Raw genomic sequence first — 18,686 nt, forward strand, 5'->3', positions numbered from 1 at the left:
CGAGAGACAGAGTTCATGCTTGTCTAGATGAGAATCATTTGCATGAATGCATACAGGTGTTACCTTGTTACTGTGGTCAGCCATTGGTTGCCTAATGCTGGCTAGTATCAGAAGCTTCTTAGTCTCCATCATGGAAGCTGCAACACATATGCACAATTATCATATTATCACATAATTAAACTAACAGGGCAGTTATACACGAATTGAGAGTGCACAAAACTTCTATCCATGCATCCACCCACTATCTATACTGTTTCTCCTCGTTAGGGTCACATGTGAGAGCCTAGCCCAGCTGAATTTGGGCAAGAGGCAGGGTACACAACTGGACTGGTTGCCAGGGGACATTAAACCAATTCCCATTCCCACTGCCATGAACAATTTAGAGCCTTCGATTGACCCAAAAATGCATTTATTTTTGGAATGAAAGCTGGAGTAGTAGTAGTAGTAATAATAATAATAAGAATAATGCAGGGCGGCACGGTGGCCGACTGATTAGCACGTCCGCCTCCCAGTGCAGAGGACGTGAGATCAAGTCCGGGCTTCGGCCTTCCTGTTGCATGTTCTCCCCGTGCTTGCGTGGGTTTTCTCCGGGTACTCCGGTTTCCTCCCACATTCCAAAGACATGCATGGCAGGCTAATTGAACACTCCAAATTGTCCATAGGTGTGATTGTGATTGTGGATGGTTGTTTGTCTCTGTGTGCCCTGCGATTGGCTAGCAACCAGTTCAGGGTGTACCCTGCCTAATGCCCGAAGCCAGCTAGGATAGGCTCCAGCACCCCTGCGACCCTTGTGAGGACAAGCAGTTAAGAAGATGGATGGATGGATAATAATGCATCAACACAAGAAAACCCAAAAGCACAGGGAGAACGTGCAAAACTCCACTCGAGGGCTTGAGTCGAGATTGGAGCTCAGACTCTCTCAACTGTGAGACGCATGCTCCCACCAGCACCACCCCACTGTGTTGTTACATAAAACTTGTAAATACATACTTCAGAATGCCCCTGCCAAATAAAAATGTGAATGGGATGAGTTTGGGATAAATATGGTGAGTGTATTTGCTCACTGCTTGAGTTGATGAGGTGACGCAGGACAGCCAGGGAGCCAAACCGACTCCGCTCATTGCTGTTCTCTAGTCTCTGAAGAACAAACATGACCAGTCGGTCTGGGAAGGCGTTTGCTGGATAAGTGGAAAGATATTCAGGCATCAAAACCCATAAATTGTAACCAAAATAGCATACATAATAAGATTTTAACAAGTGTGGACAAATTGGCCAAGAGTGAACAAATGATTACATCATATGTTCAGCATCATAGTTAATACTGTACAATCCTCAAAAGGGACATCATGTCTGACACAAATAATGTATAATATCATTACTGATCTTGTGACTCCATAGTAATACACCCACCATAGGGGCTGATATAAATAATAGTCTATATCACATTAATCAGAAAATATAAGGAAAGAGTCTGCTACCTAACAGACTGAAGCAACGAAGAACCTCATTGTGGTTCTTGACTGTCGGAGGGTTGCTGTAATCAACAGAGGTGGACACCTGAGGGGGGGAAACATTGTAGTCTTTCATAGGGAAATAGCGCTGAAAAGTATATCACAATTATCACAATATAAATGTTTCATATCAGTTGGTATGGTTAAATATTGTTTTTCTTTTTAAACTCTTACAACTATGAAAAAGTCAAATAAGCTGGACAATATAAAGATTAAATAAGCGCCTTTTTATACATTACATTACTTAGTTAGAAAAAATAAATAAATAAATAAGAAAAACAATTACCGTGCATTGATTAAAGCTAGGGAAAAAAACACTATCAAGAGGAAAAATATAATTAAAAAATATTTGGTCAAACTAATTTTCACAGAATGTACACTTTTTGTGTACAATGTAATGTAGTTTAATATGCAGTATTGTTTATATCCATGCTCCACCAGCAATGCACTGTAAATGCTTATTTGCGGAAGACAGTACACCAAAGCAGTATTGTTCGTATAGTCAAGGGCCAGGGCTCCTAATTAACTTTTTTGATGACCAGCAAACATGGCTGGTGACTCTCTAAAGTTACTAGAAACAATTTCAACCAGCCAATTTTTTTCCCCCAGTGAAAATTTTCCCAGATTTTTTTTCTTTTCAAAGCCCCTAAATATAAAGTAATAACAGTATGTATATGGCAGCATTATTATTTTAAGAGATTGATGTAGGCCTAAGTTAAAGATGTGCATAACAATGTTGGTGACGACTGGTCGTAGTTAACACATTAAGATTTTTATAGTGAGCGCCTATGGGTAGGAAGGCTGAATGTCAATATAATCAAAAATACCATGGCGCTTGTTTTTATATTTTCAGAGATTGAACTGGGCATACGACTCTAATTTAGGCCTACATCAATCTCTTAAAATAGCAATATGATCGGTTTGTTTACAATTGGTCGTAGTTTTCTGAAATCAAGCCACGTACGAGCACTCGCCACCGTCCCCCAGAGTCTCTCATAAGGTACGAAGGTAACCGCTAACTCGTAATTCATAGTAAGGACCTTATAAAAGTAATATAGTCTGTTTTCAATGATGATGATGGCAACATGTGATGTGTGTTATGTGTTTTTGTACGTGTGTCATAAGGGGCTCGTTTGGCATTTGGCAGGTTGGCGGGTTAATTTAAAGCCCTGGGTACAGTTACATTAAGCCTTCATCCAATATTATTACATATGTAGCATATCAAAAAACTCGACCAACAAAAAATGGCTCAATTTAGCAGTTGTGGCTTTTAATCAGGAGCACTTTTTAGTCCGGAAATTACGGTAATAGTTTTAGTAATAATGAATGATTGAAGTTATTTTTTCCTTCTACCGTTGGCTATGCTTCCTAACAATGACTGTGATAATGTGTTAAAAGAAAGCACTACATGGCTATGTTTAGCTTGCTAACGTTGAGACTTTTTACTTTAAGTGTGACAAATCACACTGAATAATAAAGGCAGAGCATTTGTTAATTGTCAGCTCATTTTAAGTTAAAAGGCTCTTCTGAAGACTGTACCTGCTGATGCAGTGCAATGAGCAAGCCGTCCAGTTGCGTCTCAAGCACCCTGCTTCCCATGTTAATAGACGCGTCAAGAACATGGCAAAGACTCTATAAAAAGGAAGATGAAAGACACAAACGTAGTTCTTTGAATTAGGTCAATTGTCGACGTTATTATACTTTTACAATTGTGTTTCATGCAATGTGAAAGATTTATTTAATCAAATAGTTAAAAAAGTTAAAGATGGTGTGTTTTGTTTTTTAGCATTTATGAGCCTTGTTCTAAAAGCCAAAGAGTCAACTTTACTGCCGTTGCAACTAAGGGGCACCTTGCTAATGATGTAGTGCTCGTTGTTTTTCTTATACAAGGACAGAATGGCGGGGATGAGCTTGGGAATCTGTTCCTCGAGTTTATCGCTAGCCATCAGATGGCACATTGAGCCCACTGCCTCAGCTACCGTTAGCCTCAACTGAAGGACAGAGAAAAAAGGAGAACAGGACATCACTTTATACACGTCTTTGTCTTCAAACAGAGGGGAAATAAAAGTGTGATAAGCATAGCGTTGGAGTGGCAAATAGATATCTCGCTGATGGTGCTAATCACGACTGTGCAGAAAGGCAAATATTTGAAAAACTTGTAAGCTCTTACCTTCGATTCTCTGCTCTGTAACCAATTATTGAAAAGGATGTCAAATGAAGCACAGATCTCACTTGAGAATGTGTCCTGCCTGACTGTGGGATCTGGAGCCTTGTCGAGATTGGCAAGGTACTCCAAGATGCTGTCACTGAAATGGCACAGAGCTGAACGAAAGCCACAAAAAAAGGAAAATAATTAGAGAAGCATTCATTTTAACTAATTTTTTCCAAAAACGTATAAATACGTTCCATTTTAAATACAGTATGACAATGCTCTCAAAGACGCATTTATACGTTTTTTTTAATTTTATTTAATGCTAGAGCATGCAGAAGGCTTTGATGCAGCCTCTGAACTGAAGAGAATGCTTGAAGCAATAGTAGTTATTACAAAAACGGCAAGCAGGTGGCAGCAGAGTATAAGAGATCAACCAGGGCCATGTTGCAAAAAAGTTCATTTACCCACGGTTTTAAACAGATTAGTGAATAATGATGAAACGATATTCTAATGCTAATTGCTGCAAAACGGAAACAGATACAAATATACTTTTCTTTCCTGATGAAAGAAGAGACTCTTACCTTCCTTTTGGTAGGGTCCATCATTCATGTTTTTAAAGCAATAGACCACAATATTCTGTGAGCCTTGCGAAATCAGTCAAAATCGAGTAAAACAGTCGGGAACGAAGGGGGTTGCTTCAGTGAAAATGGCTGTGAGTGAATGAGTTAAAGATGCAACTTTTTTGTCGAAAATAAAACTGGAAATTGCTCCTGTCTTACTGATAGGGTGAATATTTACTGCAGAATTTCAATATACCTTTAGGAGAGTGTTAAATACTATCAACAACTTGGAAACCAAAGTCGGTTCGTACCAGAGGAGAAGACCCACTTCATGTTGTCTTGTTTGGTCAGGCTCAACATAGGCAACATGGTACCAAGAATAGCATTTAAGAAAGGCACCATGCCAAAAACTGGAGAAAAAGGAAGAGTACAGTGTTAATAAAGAAACAGTGGCCCTTTTAAAAATATGGCATTACCTATAGCAAATAAACAAAAATAATTTAGCCTGGCCTAAGACGACAGCTACTCAGTAACTGGTATGTACATGTGCATGTAAATACTAAAGTGTACCTGTGGTAGTCAGAAGCAGAAATATATATGGTTTATCAAGAAAAATTACATTGAAACTATTTTTTTGCTACGCACGTTTTAATACAACGAGCTAGTAATACCTCCCCGCAACATATTTGTCGAGATGCTATGCCATATTTGCAGGCAACGAGAGAAGCCCCATGACGTCACCTCAACCGAACTCCCCCGATTAAACGCGGTATTTTTTATAACAAATCCGAGTCATTCTTGCAACTCTCTAAAGTCAATACTCAGACGGGCCATAAATATGTGACTAACGAAGAGATGAGACATGAGGAGGTGCTGCTGTATTCCTCCCCACGGTATGAAAGCGGGAAGCCGGATCAGGTTATAACCTTTCCATTTAAATGAATAATAATAAATAAATAAATAAATCGAGTCTGGATGACAGACTTACATCCATAGACAAGCGATCTGGCGTCTCACTCAATAGTAACTAATGGGTGTGAGTGACAGCCTGTCAATGTGGTGGCATCACACCCGCCACAAAAATGGCAACGAGTACTAAAATTAACAAGTCGAATTATTTTGGCAAATACTACACTAGATCAAACTTTACAACAAATACTAAATGCACCCCCCATCAATACTTTGAGATGTTTGAGACATGTTTCTCTTTTTTTTGGGGGGGGGGGGGAACAACTTCAAAATATATAGCTCTTGTGTGCTTGAGCCTGAATGTGCAATAGTTTTCATACCATTGGAATCAGAGAGGTTGGCTAACGTTTGGACCACAAAAAAGTGAGGCAAGACTCCAGGTTGAAACTTGCTCAGTATCTCCTCCATTATGTCATTGATGTGTTTGTTACCCACAGCTACCAGAATGTTACTGGCTGCCTGCTGCCAGTCAGGGACAACATCCTTTGTGAAAAAGAAAAAGCCTAAATAGATGATCAACTTCCCCACAAAAAAACTGAACAAAACTTATGTGACATTGTTCACCTTTGATCGCGTCATCTCATCTGAGGCCAAGGAGATGATGCTCTTGATCCTGGGGTAAGAGATTGCATCTATCCTGCTGCCAACAATCAGCTGAATGGTTTGAAGAATCAAAACTCTGTGACTCACTACCAACTTGAAATGGTGGAGGTGAGGCAGAAAACACAGCAAGAAAAAGGACATTAACAACTATTTATCAAAATATGCAATAAAATTTCAGGACAAACTGGGTTACATAACTATGGTAGATCATCTGCATTTGACCTGAAGCAAAGGCCAAGTGCTAGGAACACATTTCTTTACTGAAAGAAAAGTGTCTAATGATGAGGTCAGACTACCGGTACACAAATATAGCCAAATATGGACCCTACAGACGCGTCGCGTCGCCAGCAAGCATTCACTGTCATGGCCAATTGACCTTACGCAAAAGCCCCGCGCTCAGTTGATGCGTCCAGGTCAGACATCCTTCTGGACACTTCCAATGTAAATGAACGTACCAGAGCATGTCAGAGTGTGTTTTTGGAGCAATATCCTCCAGGTCGAGGTAAAAGGGTCTACACAGAATGCAGTGGAAGGATATATACATAATATTAAAATATGCATAAAAGCGGACTTCACAACTATCGAGGCGAAAGAATAAAGGTCTCTTGCTAAGTCTGAGGTAAACAATAATGGCGCCTCTCTCAGGCAACACAAAATGCTATGTGAAAGATGAAAACTAAATAAGTTCAAAGGGCTTGTTACAATGTTATGTTCCCTTGTGTGTAAACTTTTGAACAAACATTACAGATCTGAACTCCCAGTATGAGACTCATCGTAAACTACCTAGGATGTCAAGTTACCCAGCTAACATTAATAAAAATGATCACAAACTTGGCGAATTATTTATGATGCAAAAGTTAGTTTGAAAACAGAGCTGCTCGTTCGGTTGCTAGTTCTCGATGTGGCTTTAGCCTAGCCCATTACAGTGACTTCGTAGGTCCTTCCCATCGAGCAAACGTAAGAATACTTGTTTAAAGACACTGGTCCAGCTGTGTTTTTGGCTTTGGAGATGGGAAGAATCGGACTCCACCTGACAAACTCTTGAGATACCTAGTGTCCGATTTACATAAACCATGGGCACATCGCTTCACCATTTTGCATTTTGGAGATCCACAGGTTGTTAGAAGTTTTTTGTTTTTTGGGAAGGTTTTATGACTTATTATTTGACTTTTTTAGGTCGACATTAGACTGGAAATCAACGGGCTGAATACGAGTTTGACGTATCTTAACTATTTGGGTGTGTGGTTTGCTAAAGGTCAATTTTGAATTGTCTTGACGCGCCGCAGCCCGTGTAGTGTGTCATAACTCAACAATCGGTCATCTGGCGTCTGGGACACTTCATGAGTGTGTGTTATACACAATTTTGCAGTGTGTAAAAACCTTAACAGTGCAAATTTCAATGACATCTGATTTCCTGAAAAATAGTTTAAACCGATTAAGTATCACAAATACAATAATGACGTACCCTGTTCTGTACAGCACCATTTTGACCAGTTTCAATCAAAATTATTGCCACTTTCATTTTAATATTTTCAGAGTATGATTTGGCTATGAGTAGAGATGTACACACAAATTTTGGTGACAATCGATCATGGTTTTTGAACCCCTTTTTGGAGGATCGCAGGCTTACACTAATCAAATAAAGGACAATGACTTTTCAGTGGCGTGCTGCTTTTAAGTGGAATGAGTCCAATTCAGTTTGATTCGATGCATTCACATTTTGTAAATCAAAACTGTTTTTGTTACATCACTATTACGCAGTGTTTTTGACATCATTTTCTAATAATGAAGATATACTGTCCAGTGTGGTGTTACCTTTGGGTGTTTTAGCAGGTAGTCCTGACACATAGCAAGCACTCTGTCAGGCTGCTCATTTCCCAGAGTCAGCATTGACTTCCTGACCTGAGCCTGGACATCAAAGTCTTTGTCATTAGCCGCATCGAGCAGAGCCAGGGTCACCTCTGGAGTAAAATGCAACATGCCAGTAACAAAACGCAACGGTTATCGTTATAGTTGTTGCAGAGTAACACGTGCAACACAAATGGTTAGAAGAACATGAGGCAGAACTGCAGATACTTACTGTTGTCTGAAAAATATATATTAGTCACCACATAACCATGTTGGAAGTGTATAATGAGTAAAGCTAATAAATCTAAGTCAGGTACACTTTGAGAGAGAGAAAAAAACTCACGTTCCACATCTGTCTCGCCCATGGTGGACAGTGGACTGGTTTCCTGGGCCCAATGACCCTTAGACCAGCAACTGCAAGCATAGTAGACGTTACTTCTTTCGCATGGTCATTATTAACTCCCTACCAGCAATACGTATGACGAATGAAGACGTTTGTAATAGCTTTTATTAAATTCTGCAGGGCCACAAGCAGTGGTGGAGTATCTTACTGAAAAAAATGGGCATTAAAAAATATTTTAAATAGTAGCACCTGACGCAGCAACTTCGCAATAACGTCGGAAACAAACATAATGTATAAAATCCTAAAGCATTTGTTTTCACAAGCAATGTATGTCAAAAACCTCCCACTTCTACGTAGTCCCTTAATTCACTGTTAGCTTTAGCTACTGCTACGGAAGCGCCACACACGTCATCAACACAAAAGAGTAGTGAAAGGGGAGCCCGATTAATAGCTTTACTTACCAAGTTTACTACTGAACTATGCTTTGGCACGGTTCGTCCTTCGCAAAGTGTGACAGCGAGCGTTGTATGTTGTGTGTGCAGATGTAAACACGTCTGGTCATGTGCTTCTGGTCAGCAGGAACAAATCAGCGATGTGACGTCATGTCACGCCCACGAGTGCCACCTCTTCTTTGATATTGTGGATGCAACCAACAGTGTGTTGCATACCGCTGCCTACCGTAGGAATACTGTACCTGCCTGTTCTTTCTTTTGAGAATTTTCCGATTGTCTACTTATATTATGAGCATAATACACAACGTATGTAGTTATTTAACACAATTTATCAGTGTTTTTAACATTCATTGGCGGGTTTCGGTATCATTATTACTGTAGAAGTGTAGGACCTTATCCACCTCTTTATATCACAATTAAATAAACCATCAGTACTAAAATAAAAATAAAACATGAAGAAAGAAATATTTAAAAAAAATATTTTCATGTGACAACACTGAAGAAATGTTACTGCTACAATCTTAAGTAGTCAACAACAGCTTGTTTAAATGTATATATTTACCTTCCCCTTAAAATAACCAGCCATTAATGTCCAAACCACTCACGCTGGCAACAAAAGTGAGTACACCCTTAAGATGTCCAAATTGAGCCTAAGTGCCTTGTGCCTCATTCGTCTTTGAAGGTCTCAGGTTTGAATGGGGAGCAGGTGTGTTACATTTAGTACTCTGCTCACTATATGGCACCTCATGGCAAAGAACTCTCTGAAGATCTGAAAAATGAACTGGTGCTTTCAAGACGGCCTATAGGCAGATTGCACAATAACAGTGCTCTATAGAAAATAAAGATTGACTTCAAAACATAGTGTTAAAGCTTTTACTTGATATAACTCCGACAGATTTAAAAAAACAAAAAACATACATATTTAACCAAGCATAGCTTATATGACTTGCAAGCATGAACAACTTTTTGTCAAAGTAAAAATACTGCATCAGAGTTTATTTGTTATAGGCAAACTGAAAGTAGACTATATAAACTATGCGCAAAGTTAAAATAATATTAATTCATGTTTTTTTTTATTGACTTAGGTTTTGTATGTACAGTCATAACAGTAATACATGGCCTGTGTTAGTTGGTTATAGCTAAACATGAAAGTCAGTATAGCAGCCTCAGCACAATATTTATAAAAAGTTAATAACAATGTAAAATATGAATAATATTAACAGAGACAAGCATCAATCCATTCATTTTCTACAGCGCTTGTCCTATAAACTGGAGCCTATCCCAGTTGACTTTGAGCGAGCAGCCCAGCATGGATAGGTCTATCCAGTCCTGATCACCAGCGAATCGCAGGTCACATATACACAAGCAACCATTCACACCAATGGATAATTTACAGACTGCAATGAAGCAAGCATGCATTTTAAGGAATGTGGGAGTAAAGGCAAGTACCCGGAGACACTCACATAAGCATAGGGAGACCGTGTACACTTGGACACAGGATGGCCTAAGCTGAGATTCTAACCAGGAACTTCTCGATTGTGAGCCAGCATTCCGTGTTGCCCACAGACAGGCACTTTTAACAGCTGCACTTGATCCTCTTCCGAACAAACAAACCCTTGTCTGTTTTTGACATTCAAAACAAATGTATGCCTATTGGAGAACACTTCAAGAATAAATTACAAACACATTTACCCTGTAAAAGACCGATGTCAAGATTACCCGAGCATGAATGCATTACAGTTTAGGTTAAACTCAATTGAGCCAGGAAATTACCAACATGACATAATAACATAAAATATCACGTCACCTTAAAAGGTCCACACCAATTTGGAGGTTTACATTATGAGAAGAAGATATGATGTCAAGAAATGCTCATCGTGTTTGTTGTCCTCTTAATGTTTAAACATCAGCAGCACATACAAGAAATAATCATGAATTTGTTTATACTGTATTACTGACTGTTCAAATGAACGCTTTGAATTGTTATTTTCTCTTTGAAAAGTATATATATTTGGTTGTCTCTTTTTCGTTTATACAAATTGGCTTCATGGGTCTGTAGCAGGTAGATTTCTGTCTGGTTGAGTTTTCCTGTGGAGGGAAAAATATGATGAATTAAAAAAAATCATTCCATCATTATAGATAATTATTGAAAGATTTGTTTTATTTTAAATGAACCCATTCAGTCATCTATTCTTTCTGCTCCATTATGCAAAAACAGTTTGATTTGGAGAAAGATATACATTCCATTGGCGTATATACAGTATTCATCTGATTATATTTAGGACTACCCGGTGTACTTAGCAAATTGATTTATTATTATCAGAAGCTCAGATTCAGTATTTTTTACTAGAACAAAAAGTTTCCTCAGAAATAGCAGGTAAAAGCTTGGGGATGTTGTCACAGCTAAAATGATAAATGAAATAATTGAGGACATCTAATAAACAGACACATTCTGAGCTACAATCAACATTATAGTTTTTTTATTATTTTATTTTGTAACAAAGAAAAAAAATCCCGATAGATTTACTGTTACTGAGTGTGACTGTACATACTGTTTAGTGAGAGAGGCTTTGTCACAGGTGACCTCTGTGAGTGTGCCGCCTTCCTTTGGAGGAAGCGTCTGAACTTCTGTATGGTGCCTGTTGACTCTTGGAGTGGACATCCCATTCATCTTAACTTCCCTGGAGCAACATACGCACAACAAATAGGGTTAGAATCATGTTAACCTCCTTCCAAATTCAAGATTAGTGCAAAAATATATATATACAAACCTACACAGCTACTGTACTTACCCATTCGTACTCCCCTCCCCTTCTTCAAACACTTTGAGGCCTGGAACTTTCTGTCCAAAAAATTTCACAGCGATGGACATAAGCAGGCCACAACGGTTTCTGTAGCAGCAGGTGGCATCCACCACCAAGAAAATCCCCAGGAAGATCACCATGACGATGCCTGCCACGCTGCCTTTCGTCATGCTGCTACGCACTGTCAGAGATTCATCATGAATGGCGATGTTGTCATTTATATTTGAGATGATTATGTGAGTATTACCAGGTTTCTCTGCAATGGTGAAGTTGAATGTTGCAGGGAAAGAGGATCCGTTTGAATTGACTGCTATGACTTCCAGTTGATAGTGAGAGCCAAAGTTCAGATCTATGAGGTTAACAGAGTCGGTGTTGGATGACAACTGCTTCTTTTTCCACTCAGCCCCATCTTTATCCTGGACAGAGACATAACTTTGAGGCATTAGGTATGGAACACAAAATGATTACCGATAATATACATTTATGTGCAATTAAAGGGACATCCAGTGATCCCTAGCGACATCTAGTGGTGAACTAATAATTCATTCATTTTAAAAAACGACTTTATGTCAATAGCATGCAAAAAAAAAATTATTGTGTCCTATAAACGTATTTTTATAATTGTATGTCTTATAATCACTAATTATATTACATGGCTGTAGTCTCACCTTACTAGAACTGCCATCTTTCTGCTACGGATGCCCAAAGGACAAGTTTGCTATTGTAGTGAGCCCAGGTGGTGCTTGAGTGTCTGACCCAATTGGTCGACCGCAGCTCACCTTCCACAGCTGGGGCCTGCAGGTGGTTTTCACTAACTCCCGTGATTCGGGTTCGTCGCTTGTCACTTTCTGCTTTGCTCTCGCAAGTTTTTACAAGCTTTTTTTTGGTTTTCTATCTCCTCCCGCTAGTTGCTCTTCTTAGTTGCTCCAGCTAATTCCGTCTCGCTTGGTCTTTCGGCATCGCTCGCCGGGCTTCACAACGGCTGCCAAGTCGCCGTTGCTCGCCAACATGCTCGTTTGCTCACGCAAAATAAGAATTGGCTTGTGAATAGGCTTGTGAAATGTGGTCTCTCTGAGCCACCGTAGTTGCGTGCTCCTGCGTGTTTCTAATTCTTCTTATTATTTTTTAACCACTAGATAACGCTAGGGACTACACACTGGGTCTTTAAATTACTGTGTTTTTACTTTTACATTTTATGTAGCAGTCCTTTGCCTACATGAACACACGGTATATTAAATGATTCAAAGAATTTAAAAGCATGCAGATACATGAACCTGACCTCTTGATAACGGAGATTGTAGTGCAGGAGAGGAGTCCCGCCATTATCAGCATGTTTGAGGGGGATGAAGAAGGAGTTGCCCCCTATTTTCATCTCATCACACAACAAAACCGGGCTATCTGGTTCACCTAGATGGTAATGTAGGAAGAAAAAAAAGAGAACATTACGCCTCCTTGATATTGTGTAGAATTATTTACATTTAACAGCCATGAATCACAACTTCAGCATGTTCAGATAACCATGGTGTCTGTCTTACCTTCTATAGATAGATCATGGGAGATCGGATGGTGTCAGGGACAGCATTGGGCAGCACATATGATGATGGTAATGATGGAAGCATATAAAACAGAGTAAGAGATTAATCAGAAAGTGACAACAGATTAGATAAATAAAGCAATATAACAATATTAGCAAACATGAATAGGGATATTTTTGCAATAACATTAAACATATCTATTTACCGAGGTGGCAAATTCTGGTCCAGAAAGTAAAAACCCTGCTAGCTAGCACAAGGGGCTAAGGGGCTGTTAGCTAGCTTGCTAGCTACCTAGTAGGTAAATGAGCATCCGGGAGCTAGCTACAGAGCTCGATAGCTAGCACCTGGGGCTAAAGCCAAACTTTGGCGGAGTTTTTAATTTCTGGGCCTGGATTTGCCACCTCTGTTTAGACTATTTATAAATACAATATGAGATGACATATTGTATAATAGCATGGCTATAAGTTCTGTGACCACACTTTTGCATGGCATTGGAATGTGCGTTTGTGTGCTGACCTTATGTGTTACTAACATGGTGTATATGTGTGATACTTACGTATCCCTTTGGTTCGGACAGTGTTTGCGTCTGAGAATTGGCCCCGTCCCGCTGCATTCAAGGCAGCCAAACGCACAGTGTATAATGTGTAGGGCATGAGGGAGGTTACTGCCAGGGTATCTACGAGCACAAACATGAAAATGCACATCTAATAGTAGTTAACTTTGATATGTACAAGTTACAATTACCTGAAGCTGGGACTGTGACTTCTTGCCATTGCTCGGCAGCATTTTGTCTCCATTGCAGAACAAAGTGTGTAATTGGTGTTCCCCCATTGATGGGTGGTGTTTTGAGGGAGAAGAAGGCTGATGCGGGTCCAGATGTGACTGACAGGTAGGGGGGTGGACCAGGCTGAGCTGTGGGTCGGGAGAACATAGTGGAAAAATGAAATATGTATATACACATGTGACATGTAACGTCACTTGGCATACACTTGCATGATTGACAGAGATCCAATATCAGTGCTAAAAACTATGCCTGATCTAGTATAATACATGTCCATTTTTGATTAATTATGTCCTGGAGGTGTATACATGAATGTATGTATGTTTCTTATTGTAGATAAAATGTACAAGTTTTACAAAATGGAGCATTATTAAGCAAATGTTTGGTTTAATTGATTGTCCACAAATGTGAGTGCAGTGCAAAGAAAAAGCTCAGAACTCACTGTAAATTGCAACATCTCTTGACGCGTTCCCAATGATGCCAACAGCCATGCAAGAATACAGGCCACCATCAGATGGCGCTATTTCATCAATCACTAAAACACCGCCCTCAACACGGATGCGACCAGAAGGTGAGTCCTAACCAAACGCAAGAGATATACAGTACTGTTATACACATGTTGGACTAAACATAAGTTGATGAAACCAATGTGGTGGGAGTCCGTATAGTGTTTATATACAAAATGTTTAAGTTATGAAAGTAAGCTGAGCCAGCAAGGCCTTTACTGTGGGCCTAAACAATATGAGAAACACTGACATACATTTACCACCAAAACTGTATAGATCTACTCCAAACAGTCTATTCTTTTTTCGTAACATTTCTCTTGGTTGTACTGTTTCCAGTCAAATAAATGTATGTGGATGTTATTTGTTTTGTGCAATGAGATTAGATTTCAGCCTCAGTGTACTGCCATTCGGAATATGTAGTAGTCTTGTAACTGCAAGCAAGATTTTCATCTAGCCTCACTTCACCCCTCACGTCTGGCAAAATAAACGAATTAATGCCCATCCACGACGGGACAGCAAGACTGCTTCATTGCTAGCATGATTTATTTGTATTGCCAAAAATGAAATGGTACCGGTTGGATGTAGCATTTTTGGGGGGGATTTTACCATCAATTAACAGTTACATTTGTATGTAGCTGTCCATATGCAGACGTACATGCCTCAAACACCAACGTTGTTGTGTATCCCTTGACATAAAGTAGAGCGCTTTCCAATTTCTTCTTTTTAACTTCTGTTGCTAACCAGTTAAATAACTGACCAAGAAACTAGTTCAGAAATAAAAACAAAAAATTGAATTAGAGCCATAAAAAGGCGTCAGAGAGTGGTGATTTTCCCTTAAAAGAAAAAAATATTTTAATAATATTCTACTGTTAGGTCAACAGACAGTTTTAACATATGATATAAAGTGTTTTTTTTTTTTTATCACGACAAACTCTAACAATATTCTAATGTGCCAAAGGCTTTCAGAATAATTTGTCAACACGTGGCACAAGATGGAAAGCATATTTAGCTTTACTCTTATATTTATAAAATAAAGATGTCATGGTTGTTTCTCCCTCTCTGCAGTTCCGGAGCGTGGCAGGAGGTGTCGCCAACATCGCAGACCTGCTTACACACCTGAGTCTACTTAACCAAGCCTTTGCTCTGCACTGGAAGATTCCCTTGCTATGCTGACTGTGTTCTTGACACGTTGCTGCTTGCCTCCTCCTGCCACACGCCTCAGTCAGGAAGTTCCTGTTATCCGATTGTTGTTATTTCTTTTTGTGAGTCTCTCCCTGGTCTAAGTAAGGTGATTTTCTGTTGCTACTTTTGTTTCTAGTATCTCCCTGAATAAGGTGATTTTCAGTTGCTACTTTGTGTTCTCGTATTTTTATCTGAGCAAGGTGACTTTCTCTAGATACTTTGAGAACAAATAAACTGTTTGCTCCTGTCTCTCTGCATCTTGGGTCCTGGCTTTGTTTTTGCCTCACGCCACCTAACAAAAGTGTTTTTCATAAGAATATGTACTGTAATTGTTCCTTCACCACTGTGTTAGCAAACGTTTGTGATATGTTATTCAACTTTACGTATAAATTACGTCGCCGCCACATAGTTGATGTGGGTGTGCATGCACACAAGCACATATGTGTGTATCACTTGTACCAGTGTCTGTCCATTTCGCTTGTTGATCCAGTGCAGATCAGGCTGAGGACGGCCGGAGACGTTACAGACCACTGCCACACTCTCACCCACGCTGACATTCTGCTGCTCTACAGCCAAAGACACCTCTGGGGCCTCTGAAATGGAACAACTCCATCATCGCCACAGCAGCTGTGTTTTTTATTGAAATGCAATTTTGATACTGTACTTTACAGTCCATATGGAGCGGGAATAGAATAAAACCAACCAAAGACATGAAGCATAACGGTAGCGCGGCTTTCGCCAATCTTGTTGGTCGCGGTGCAGAAGTACTCCCCGTAGTCGTCCCTGACAACGGACCTGATGGTCAACTGGCTGCGGTCAGAGTTGAACTTGTGATGCTTGGGGTCATATAATGCTGGCCTGTGAGAGAGAATGCAGTAAGCCCCCGCTGTAACGTTCATCTGTTGTAGTCCCGCGATGTCATGAATAAAGGCAAATTCTGTGTGATTTATTTTTTCAATTAATCATGGTATGTGTATTGCAATAAAATGGATGCATCCAAACTGTTAAAATCATGTCTTACATGTTCCAGGTGATATTGGGTTTTGGTTGGCCATCGACCAAACACAGCAAGGAAACGTTGGTTTCTGGTCCAGCTATGACTTTATGGGACTCTTCTTTCATATGCACAGTAGGAGGAGCTGTATTCAGAATGTTCTTGTTATTGTACAAGTTTCAGATCATCAATTGCAAAATGCAAATTTAATATACAATTCAAAATGTTTTTTAGTAAACTCAAATTCATCATGCCATGATTGATTTCATAAATGATGCAAAGATGACACACCATTGACAACAATAGATATGGAAAGCTGCTTATAGACGGGCCTTCCTCTGATCTGTGCCTGGCACACATACGTCCCAGCATCCTGCCGCTTCATTTTCCCAATGATGAGTGTGTTATCAGACAACTGTTGCACATTTTTACCTAAAGACAAAAAGTTAAGAAAATCCCCCCCAAAATTCCATTCCAAATCTCAAGTAAGGTTTGTCATATGGAAATGAGCTCCTGGACGATACACTCACCATGAGATGGCATTTCCTTGCTGTAAATCCAGCGGACTTCCACCGCTGGCTGACCAGACACCCGACATGGCACCGCTCCATCTGTACCCTCCAAAAACTCATGGTAGGTGGGGGTGGATTCAAATGACGGACCCTCTGGCAACAAATGCAAGATTTCTTATACAAACCAGTATGATTTTAGTAGCGCTTTTACAAATCCACCAGCGAGAACCGGCACAACCCAATGAATTTCTCAGTTTTTAAGTTGATCCGTCCTCGAGTTACGTCGTAGGCGACCTGCGTCGTTTCGGCTTTACGGCGCCCGTGCCTTGTCTGTAGCGCCTTCTTTTTCGTTAATTTCCCACAGTAATCATGCCATTTTAAAGTTATTTAAAGTAGTGTTGTTGTTACCTCAAGCAACGGACGTCCATCAGGAATGTCAAATTTCCGTGTTTAAGTTTGAATTAGCTCCGCTCTGCCATTCGTCAGCAATGAATGTCCGTGCGGAAACACGAAATATTGGTTCCGGCGTTTTCCGGGTCGCGCAAATGTTTTTTCTTAAAAAAAAAATAATAATAATAATACTGTACAACGTATTTTGTTGTAAATGTCGACTTTAACAGGGAAATCCCACTTAAGCCGAAATTCAGGTTACATCGCCAGCGTAGGAAAGGAACTCCGCCGTAACTTGAGCACTACCTATACTGAGTTAGAGTGATGCTGCCTGTCAGAGAGGTAACCTCTGCCAGGAATGCTATATTAGCAGCAACTACACACTGCCAATTAAGTGAAGTCAATTTTACCGTATTGGAACCACAGAGCATCACTTACATGCTGGTTGACTTATTTGTTCCCATGTGGGGGTGTGGGGGTGTGGGGGTGGGGGTGTGGGGGTGGGGGGGGGGGGGGGGCAAAATATTACTGCCCGCAGTATTATGCAATACAGTAATATAACAAAGTAAACTACACTAATTTCTAGTGAACACATTGCTTATGTGAATACTTCTTAGACTTAAAACAACAGAATTGTTGCTAAAGCTCATTAGGTGTTGCAGATGTAGCAGCCAGTGCAAATTTTCTGCACATGCACCAAAGTGTATGATACTCTTACTGTACATACCATAAACATACATCTGTGTCTGAACATCATCCGTGTGGCCGTTTTCAAAGTCACACAGGCAGGTATAGCTTCCTGCATCCGCCACTGTGGCGCTCTTGATGACCAGTTTAGAAGAGGACTCATCCACCGGTGATATTAACTCTTCATGAATGTCCTCGCCATCCTTTTGCCACTTTATCTGTCCTTCACCCCCGGCTATGAAAGGAAAACATGACATCCGCCATGCGCTCAATGTAATGTAAAAGTCAGCCATATTTTAATTTGAGGTGGAAAACTGACCTTTACACAACATTAAAAGCTCATCTCCAACTTGAATATCTTGCTTGCTGGTGATGATGTCCATTTTGGCATCTGACAACGAGATGAAAATGAAAGTTTAACTTCAAACATCAAATGCTTGTCAAATTATTTAACTATTTACAGCATATTAAATAACCACTTCAAGTTTATCAGCTAAAACTACAAGTTGCGAGTTAGTCATCTCTCATTCGATTTTCATCTACTCTATTTGTACTACAGATTAAAAAAAATAATAATTGTTTTGCCCACTTTCAATAATAGATCAAAACAATACATCAATTAATCTATTTTAATGACATTTGCTGTTTGCAATTGCTTACTACAAACAACAATAAATAGCAGACCTTACCTGTGCTACACACAACCAGAAACAAGAAAAACAAGGCGGTTGTCATGTCAGAAATGGTCACTTTTGCCATGGTCACCGCAAAATTCCTGTCAGGTTAGCTGGTTAAGATACTTTTTACAGCCTCAAATATGACACCTACATTCAGGGTTATTACCACAGGCAGGCAGG

The 18,686-nt window shown here is 39.8% G+C and overlaps 2 protein-coding genes across 5 annotated transcripts in view; both read right to left on the reverse strand.

Moving 5' to 3' along the window:
• Window positions 1-8,591, reverse strand: part of mroh1 (maestro heat-like repeat family member 1) — a 58,088-nt gene extending 49,497 nt beyond the window's left edge. For 2 of the 3 annotated variants that reach the window (XM_086078398.1, XM_086078397.1), the window contains exons 1-12: window positions 8,448-8,591; window positions 7,987-8,057; window positions 7,611-7,756; window positions 5,757-5,888; window positions 5,513-5,675; window positions 4,535-4,633; window positions 3,682-3,833; window positions 3,362-3,502; window positions 3,051-3,143; window positions 1,479-1,557; window positions 1,065-1,178; window positions 64-137 (exon numbers count right to left, since the gene is read on the reverse strand). In XM_086078398.1, the coding sequence (XP_085934524.1) occupies window positions 64-137; window positions 1,065-1,178; window positions 1,479-1,557; window positions 3,051-3,143; window positions 3,362-3,502; window positions 3,682-3,833; window positions 4,535-4,633; window positions 5,513-5,675; window positions 5,757-5,888; window positions 7,611-7,756; window positions 7,987-8,008 (1,215 nt within the window). In that variant the 5' untranslated portion in view covers window positions 8,009-8,057; window positions 8,448-8,591. The remainder of the gene's footprint in view (window positions 1-63; window positions 138-1,064; window positions 1,179-1,478; window positions 1,558-3,050; window positions 3,144-3,361; window positions 3,503-3,681; window positions 3,834-4,534; window positions 4,634-5,512; window positions 5,676-5,756; window positions 5,889-7,610; window positions 7,757-7,986; window positions 8,058-8,447) is intronic. The other variant, XM_086078399.1, reaches the window with a different exon arrangement.
• A 706-nt stretch (window positions 8,592-9,297) lies between these two features.
• On the reverse strand, window positions 9,298-18,686 carry ncam3 (neural cell adhesion molecule 3). Of its 2 annotated transcripts, XM_086079618.1 has the most exons (16): window positions 18,519-18,686; window positions 18,149-18,220; window positions 17,870-18,064; window positions 16,771-16,905; window positions 16,532-16,672; window positions 16,268-16,385; window positions 15,950-16,104; window positions 15,706-15,839; window positions 14,001-14,136; window positions 13,522-13,689; window positions 13,334-13,453; window positions 12,522-12,649; window positions 11,490-11,658; window positions 11,231-11,423; window positions 10,991-11,119; window positions 9,298-10,526 (listed from the first exon to the last, which is right to left on the reverse strand). In XM_086079618.1, the coding sequence occupies exons 1-16, from the start codon at window positions 18,586-18,588 to the stop codon at window positions 10,484-10,486; spliced, it is 2,106 nt and encodes a 701-aa protein (XP_085935744.1). In that variant the 5' UTR covers window positions 18,589-18,686; the 3' UTR covers window positions 9,298-10,483. The 2 variants fall into 2 exon arrangements, with proteins under 2 accessions (XP_085935744.1, XP_085935745.1); XM_086079619.1 differs by lacking the exon at window positions 16,532-16,672.

The sequence above is a fragment of the Leptonotus elevatus genome, chromosome 6 (genome assembly GCF_054856555.1).
Source record: "Leptonotus elevatus isolate MCC_2025b chromosome 6, RoL_Lele_1.0, whole genome shotgun sequence".
Classification (NCBI taxonomy): Eukaryota; Metazoa; Chordata; class Actinopteri; order Syngnathiformes; family Syngnathidae; genus Leptonotus; species Leptonotus elevatus.